Source organism: Micropterus salmoides, unplaced genomic scaffold (genome assembly GCF_014851395.1).
Source record: "Micropterus salmoides isolate LMB-PRFRI ecotype aquatic unplaced genomic scaffold, ASM1485139v1 Ms_hic_scaffold_2, whole genome shotgun sequence".
Classification (NCBI taxonomy): domain Eukaryota; kingdom Metazoa; phylum Chordata; class Actinopteri; order Centrarchiformes; family Centrarchidae; genus Micropterus; species Micropterus salmoides.
In genome coordinates, this window is record NW_024041150.1 from 9,288,845 (window position 1) to 9,297,157 (window position 8,313).

Below are 8,313 nucleotides of genomic sequence, written 5' to 3' on the forward strand. Positions count from 1 at the left end.
TGGATGCATGCATACGCCTAACTGGCAACATTTTGTAATGGTGTTACTCCCTTTGACAAGTCCATTAAAGAGGTGTTTCTGTCCCCTTTCACTCATCCTCTTCCAAAGACAAAGGTCCTTGCTGAAATGTGTTTGTGTTTTCCCTGCACTGAATGGCCAGAACTACAGTTGAAAGTGTCTTCTTCTCTGTTTTGGATTTATCCTTTACTCAGACATCAGGCCTTGGGTTTGTTGTCCTTTTCCTATCAACTGTGTTGTTTGGCTCATTGCAGTAAAACATTTACTGCTGCTCACTGTAATAGCAACCCCGTTATGTTACCATACACATAAGTGTCCATGATCAACTTAACGCTCTAGCTCCCAAAACTTTTTGACTTTTGCCTCCCAAAAATTAAGCAATCTACTTGTGACGCACCTGTTGTCATTTTTAGAGACCTTAAGGGGGTAAAACTCTCTTAACGTAGAGAATGGTCAAAAACAAGATGTCTACAGTCAAGCTGTGAGCTGGATGCTAATGTCAGCATGTTAACATGCTGATGTTCAGCAGATATTGTTGACCATCTTAGAGCGGACTAGCTGACAAGTCGGGGGATCACAGGATTTATCCCCTGGGGACCATAAGCCCCTCTACAGCATTTCATGGCAACCCATCCAAGAGTTGTTGAGATATTTTCTTATTAGCTGCTAGCTTGGCTAAAACTAAGCATCATTTTGTCCAGAAGAAATATGTTGGGATCTTGTGCTGGCGCAAGGTTTAAATATAGTGACCATGTCATTTCCTGTCACTCTTCACTCTCTCTTGTCTAATAAAGGCTGGCCTATTAAAAGAACAAAAATACTTGAGGAAATATGGTTTTGTTTCTCCCCTATCCCGTTAATCGTATTGCAAACCCTGTGGGGGGACCCTTACCACCCGGTTTGGATTGCCCAAGAGTCTTACCTTGTTAAGAAGCACTTTACTTACATACATCTAGATTGTCTAATATTATTCAGACATTGTTATACATTTAATCCCAGCATATTTAATGTTTCAAAGGAGGAAGAGATCTTATATTGAACAATCTGGTCAAATATCCCAAACTTGAAAACTGTAACTGGGAAATCATCATCGCCATCATCATCATACTACATCATAATAACCCTTCCAAATTCACAAGGCTGGTTAAAGTCACATCTGAGCATGTACAGTGACATGAATCCTGAATAATTACCAAGTCTGAAGGCATTTGACAATCTCTGATACAGTATTCAGGTCTGACTAACTGGTGACTCATCATTCAGCAGGCTGCATAATGTATCTGCAAAGGTCTGCATAGTCATTGTCTAACAAGTGACTGGCCGAAAGGCGGCTGTGTCTTTTATGATCGTCTCTCGTCCAGATAAGCTGACGACTTCAGAGTGAGTCAGTGAATTTGATTTCACCGTGGGGGAAGAGGAGGCGAGGAGTGTTATCTTCCTGCACTGTCCTTTCTGCGGCCCCCTTCGTCCTCACTCTCAGTCTTTCCTCTGTCCACCTCACTATTTTCCCTCCTCCTCCTCTCTCATCCACATCCTCTTCCTTCTCCCTTGGGTGGCCCCCTTCTCCCTCAGTCTCACAGCAATCAAAACAGTGAAGGCTAACTCTTCCCACTACTGTCCTGTTTCTCACACATTTCATGTTGCTACAGTCTTCTCTTTGATTTCAGATAAGTACAGAGAGATATTATTTTAATAATCTGAGTTGAGACTCAATAATTATGTAGGGGTGTGCGTCTGTCTGTACAAATAGGGCGTGTGTCATATGATAACTCGACTGAGGATGACATCATAGAATAACCGAGGCCCTTTCTCTCAGAAAATAAAGAGCTCCACAGCGCTACCTAATGGTTATGAAAATACATTACAGCATTCATCTACAGTACTACACAACTGTTCCCATAACCAGCTGTGGAAAAGGTATTCAAATCCTTTACTTTGGTAGTAACAATAGCACAATGTAAATATAGGCTACTCCGTTAGTAGAAGCATTTATAGTGCTGTATATTTTGGTTTATAGCAATAATTAACTTTTTTGATCAACTTCATCCGTTTTAAGTGTAACATCCAAATTTAAGAACTCAGTATTGTAGTCATATTTTATAAGCAGATCAAATATTTTATATTTAAAATATTAATCTGAAAAGTAAGTAGTAACTATATTTGATGAATGTAGTGCAGTTATAAATACAGAATTAATCTCTCTGAAATGTAGCTGCATGTGAGTATAAAGTAGCGTAAAATGTAAATACTTAGATAAAGTACAAGAACCTCAAAATTTTACTTAAGTACGGTACTTGAGTAAATGTATAGATATCACTTAGATCATTATACACTGAATGTACACAATATTTGGATCTTTGGATCTAATATTTGGATTTTTCATTAAATACAATCATGAGAAGGTAAACGATGGCTGTGTGCCAAAACACTTCAGGTACTAACTGTAGGATTCGACACAACAGTATTTGAGTATTGTTAATTTAATAATGGAAAGCTTGAAAGTCACTTTGGACAAAATAACCAAACACAAAGAAAGGAGGCCCCACCAACACATTTTCCTGTGCACTAAAAATCTGCAGGCTCACAGCCTCCGAGCCACACAGCATCTGAGGGGTCTCAAAGGACTCCACTCCCCATGGTGGGTTTAGGGGCAAACCGGCGTTCAAAGCAGCCTCGCCTCTGCCAGATTAGCCTTGTGCGCGGTGGATTTATACCTCCATGAAAGAGGTTGCCACTCAGGGCTCAGTAGGGGGCTGCAATCGGTTGATGCTAGACATCATCTCAGGCTGTCCAGGTTTGGACTGGTGTCTGTAGGGATGATAATAACTTTACAGCTTTACAACTTTAAAGATGTACATAGTAGGACTGAACATAGATTCAATATTGCCATGTATCATCTCACATTGGAATCATGATTACATGAGCCTTTACAAAATGATGTTGTCTAGATGAATGATACCAAGCAAATTCTGGTTAAAAGTTAACAAAATAAGTTATTGATGCTTTTGTTTTACATGTTTGAAGACATTTGTCTGATATGATGCATAACAATGATTGCATTGCATGAACATTTGTAATATATGTATGATGGAAAATATTCTCATAAATATAATATAAATTTCAACCCTATTGCATGGGAGCCCATTTCTGCCTGGAAAAGAACAAAACAGATGAAAAGTTAGTCACAATAAAAAATTAAATGCTCATGGTGAGTTAAATTTTTGACTTTTTTCCTCATAATTGTATCTTAGTGAGTAAAAGCTTTGACATGCTGTGAGCATTCATATTTTTTTATAAATAACTTTTAATGAATTTGTTTTCTCTTCCTGCCAGAATTGTGCTTCGATACCATTGCCCAACTCTTATACATGTCATGAAACATATCCCTGGTCCACAACCCTGGTGAACTTCCCATATCTAGATGATAATCAGCTCTACGCTGCTCATCTGTAAAACATAGAATGGATGTAACCACTCAATATGCAGTAGGAAAACGCAGCACATCACTAACAGTAGCTGGTTCAAATGTAAAACTATTGCAGGCCAACACTCATTGACGGCCCATTACAACAGTTACCAAACCATGGTATCCCATGATTTAACCATGCAGCAAAGTCTCTCCATCAAGTCGTTTCTGTATGTATTCTTTTTGCCCTAAAACCTATTGGTGCTGATCCAAAAGTCTTTTAAAACCATTTTAAATAATGGTGGTCAGTACAGCTGTCATACTGAACTGAAGTACCTTGTGCCGCTCTAAAGTAAAAGTAGACACAGGTTGCCATCTTGTGGTCAGAGACACTCAGTGTATAAATACGCTTAATTTCTTCTGCTTTCACCATTGAAAACCAAATCCACTTACTTCATGAGCATTTTAACACTGAATGAATGCCATTATCCTCAGCATTTTTATAACCCCATCATGTGAGAACGACTCTATTCACTTGTGTGTTTTTCTGTCTAGCTGTTTGGACCTACTGCAGAGGATAGCACCCAAAGGCCAGCACATGACAGCACGAGGCCCTGCTGCCATCATGTGACCAGTGTAAAGTGAGGTGTGTGGTAATCCTCAGAGTCCTCATAAAATGTAATCGCCAAGACATGGTCTTTGTGCTTGATAGATGGTGTCTTGATAACAGTTGACATAACTGACCTGGAGGCAACACGACTTGCAAGTTTGTAGACTTTCATCATTTATTCATCAAACTTCACTCACATTTAGTACAATCCATAAATTATTGTTAAAAATTTTAATTCATTGTTAGACTTAAGGGACACACACAACTTGCTTTATTGTTAAAAAACTATATAATATATATAGTTAGTTTTAGTGCAAATTTATTTCCTATCTGTTTGAAGAAATATATTTCATGCTGATTACTGAAGACGTTTAAGGGTAAGTTAGCACATATTGTAACAAAACAGTGTTTTGCTTATCTCTAGCTGTTTCTAATGACAATAAATCACATCATTAAATATGACATTTAAAAAAATTCACCAGTAGCATACATTTCTAGAAACAGTTACCTTGGATAATCCATAAACACATGAGCATTTTTCAGTTTTCACAGAAACTACATTATAGCAATGAAGTAGTTCCTCTGAAAACTGTTGACAACACATTCTCTGTGGATTAGCGTGAACAGGGACCTTGTTTCTGGAGACACATGCTGCTATTGAATTTTTCAATGCAGGAAGAAACATGAATGAAATTCGAGCCTCCTCTTTTGTATTCGAAAGTAAATATAAATCTCAGAGACAAATGTCTCAAAATATGGATAAAGAAAGACCAAACTTTTAGCCATTTCTGGGATATTGGTTCTTTTTCTGTCCTTTAGTGGTCCCCCTATCTCACACATTTCGGTTTTTTCAGTTGATTATCTGATTTTGTTCACCTGCCTGCCCAGCTGCATGTAGTTAAGTAAAGTTAATGTATAACATGTTTGACTGAACCCGTGTTACCTGTTCATTTGACAGTTTCTGGGGTTTTACCTATTTAGTTTTCCAGATGTTTTACACTGATAAGTGCAGTGCAGTGCTGTGGTCAACTCTTCCTCTCTTAAAACTCAGGAAAATGTCAACATTTTTGAGGCATGTGAAGCAGAATCCCATAAGAATACACTTGACTTAACTACTCATCTCATTGATAGAACAAAACAAACAAACACAAATCTATATTGTGTCACCTATGTAAAAATAATATGTGAACTTCAGGCTCCAGGTTACTGCTTCTTGAAAATCCTCCTAGCATCCACTCCATTATAGTTGTAACTCTGTGGGGGAAAGAGAGAAGTGTGTTGTGTTCTGGAGACGTCTATTGAAACAAAACATATTAACATATTGCATATTATTGATGAAACACATCTGGACCTACTGACCTGTACAAGCTCTCCTCCCACCAGAGCTCTTGTGGTGGTCAGGACCTTGTTGTTGTCTTTCCTTGTAAATTTTCCGTTCAGCGTGTCACCCTCCAGCTCCCACGTACCCTGGTCAAAAATATACAGTTGGTGTTAGAAGCTCTTTAATGCGCTTATGTTTTGTTACATTTGTAGTTGCTTGTTTTTGAAGAAGTTTTCCATGTTCAGTAAACCAGCATCCCACTTCCACTGTAAAGTAATTATTCACTGGAACTTTTTCATTGCTTTCAGCATTGGCTTTAGTTGGCTTGATTTCCACTTTCCCCATTAGCGATGAATCCATCAATCTTAAAAAATAAAGCATATTTTCCTAAAGCAAACCATTTCTTGTTGCGTTGAAATTACAAAACAGCACCTGGACCAGCTTCTGCTGTTGGTGTAATAATGTCTGAAGCACTTTAGGGCACTCACTGTGACTTCTGTGCCGTCAGCAAGGCTGTAGTCGAACGGGACGCCCAGGGTGAAGTCGATGTCTTTGGTGCGGAAGGTGCTGGACTCTTTGATGTGAAACTTGTCCCCCGTCTGCTCGATGGTGATCTTGAGGTTGTCGTGCTCTGCCAGCTTGCGCTTCATGACATTAATACCTTAATATTTAAACAGAAAAAATAGCTGGATTGGTGCCATTATGGGATGAAATGGTAATTATCCAAAGTGACAAAAAAGTGAAAAAACAAAATACTACTTTTGGATTTGTATGTAGTCTGCTTTCCAAGTATTGTGTCCAAGTCCAAAGAAAGATCTTAATTTAGCTACTGCTGCTATTCTGGGTAGCACCATAAACACCTCCAACATATTAACGCCTCAATGCACCCTGTAATACTCACACAGCAATGTCAAAAAATATATAACACACGACACAGTTACACACATTGCCCTTTATAAACTAGATCATAAGGCCAGAAAGAGCAGGGGAAAAAACAAAGAGCTGAAGTACAACATGACCTTAGTGACCCATTCAGAGTGATCTACACATTCAGGTCTTCACACGCTCACCCATTTGCTCCATGAACTTGTCATAGTTGTCGCTGCGGTCGACCTTCCAGGTTCCGTTGAATGCCATGGCTGCAGGCTCGCTGGGTTTGAAGGCAGCTGGTGATGAAGCACTAGCAGACCGTGGGATTGTGAATACGCATTGGCCTCCATTTATACACACCCCTCCCTTTTCCCTATCAACCACCCCCAACCTCCACCTCCCTCAGCTGGCATGGAAGATGCCCTTCTTTATCTCACTGATTATCTGGCTGCTGATGTGGCCATTTAAAGACTGTGTCAAATGTAGGGCAATTGCTGCACGACCTCGAGGATAAACTCATAAATAACTGGAGGCCAGCTTCTCTCGGTGCTTCTGGCACAGTTAAACAGTGTCACACAGTTCTGCAGGAGAGAGGGGGGAAAATTGAGTGGGCTATTTGTATGGCTGCCCATGGCAGTCACTCGACTGAGCCCCTTTCTGTTCCTCAATCTTTTCTCTGTCGCCCTGGTGCCTGGCATGAAAATGAGTTGTAAAGAACTTTCTATCTGACACTGACAACTTGAGCTGGCATGCTTACAAAGAAAGTAGAAAAAAGCCTGAAAACGTTCAGTTTGTCCAGAGAGTTAAAGGACCAAACCAGCGTGTTTGCAAAATTGTTGCACCTACAATCACATGCTCATTGTAGCCTACAACATTTTACAGTTAGTGACTGGGATTATGCTGACGTAGTATTTCCACAATTCCAGGCAGCCATTGCTTTTCATTCATGTCTGAACAGATATGAAAATCAATTAGACTTGCTTACTGTATGTGTGATCCATACATCCGTGAACCTCAAGCCTGCATTCATTTTTTTGTCAACATGGCCTCAATGTTGCATGGTAAACCCATCCCTGTCTGCTTACTATCTTTTTATGGGTCAGCCGCATCACACGGTCTTCATCAGTGGAAAGGGTTTGCCCAGTTGTCATGGAGATGGATCTGTTGACATGCAAGCTCAGAAGCTGCTAAGAATTTCATCCATAGCATGTTGAGGACTTCTTAATTGAATAGTCTGACATTTTGGGAAATATGCTTATAGTTGTTTTTTTTGCCGAGAGTTAGACGAGAGGGTTGATACCACTCTCGTGTTTGTGCGGTGAATGTGAAGCTAGAGTGAGCAGGTAGATAGTTTAGCTTAGCACAGCAACTGAAAACAGTGAGAAACAGCTCGCCTGGCTCTGTGCAAAGACAACAAAAGCCGCATCACAGCACCTATAAATGTTTTGTGCCAAATTATTTCTGGGCTGGAAGCAGAAACTTCCTGTTGTCACACTTCAGTTTTTATACAGATTCAAAAACAACATTGTTAATAAGTAAGCTATAGATCTGCTGGATGGGCTTCCTTTCAGCAGAACCAGGCTAGATGTTTTCCCTGTGTCCACTATTTAATGCTAAGCTACGCTAACTGGCTGCAGTGTTATTTTTCCAGTACAGACATGAGAGTGGTATCGATCTAATCATCTAAATCTCGGCAAGAGAGCGATTAAAAGGATTTCCCACAATTCCTTTAAGTATGAAAGTTCATTCTTTTCCTGATGAGTTCGTTGATGAAGATTGTGTGATGTGTTTGAAAGTCTGGAAAAAGCTAGCAAGTGGACACTGAGTTGGGAAAGTTTTTATCAAACTACTATTTCCAAGATCAAGAATGAACTTTTCCGCTCAACAGCACTTACTTCTCATATCATACAGAAATGAATAAAAACAGATGGACGCCTGGAGTGGTAGACAACACATCCAAATGTCTCTGATACAGTAGCATTGTTTGCAAAATGTTAGTTATGATGTAAAATACGGTTGATTTGTAATAAAATTGGTCAAATCATGTAAAAACAAACACTGGTATTATCCTTTAAAGTGCCAAAGTAG

The 8,313-nt window shown here is 39.5% G+C and overlaps 1 protein-coding gene across 1 annotated transcript; it reads right to left on the bottom strand.

Moving 5' to 3' along the window:
- Nucleotides 1–4,188: 4,188 nt before the first annotated feature.
- LOC119911473 (fatty acid-binding protein, intestinal-like) lies at nucleotides 4,189–6,695 on the bottom strand. The gene is made up of 4 exons (XM_038730367.1): nucleotides 6,426–6,695; nucleotides 5,844–6,016; nucleotides 5,394–5,501; nucleotides 4,189–5,288 (listed from the first exon to the last, which is right to left on the bottom strand). Exons 1-4 carry the CDS (start codon nucleotides 6,490–6,492, stop codon nucleotides 5,238–5,240), a joined length of 399 nt encoding a protein of 132 aa, XP_038586295.1. The 5' UTR covers nucleotides 6,493–6,695; the 3' UTR covers nucleotides 4,189–5,237.
- Nucleotides 6,696–8,313: the final 1,618 nt, after the last annotated feature.

Excerpts from the sequence above, each read along its gene's own strand:
- LOC119911473 (XM_038730367.1), bottom strand. The coding sequence starts at position 6,492 with ATGGCATTCAACGGAACCTGGAAGGTCGACCGCAGCGACAACTATGAC. Across the intron at positions 5,502-5,843 it reads CTGACGGCACAGAAGTCACA|GGTACGTGGGAGCTGGAGGG; the intron begins GTGAGTGCCCTA and ends ATTTTTGACCAG. Across the intron at positions 5,289-5,393 it reads TGGGAGGAGAGCTTGTACAG|AGTTACAACTATAATGGAGT; the intron begins GTCAGTAGGTCC and ends TTTCCCCCACAG.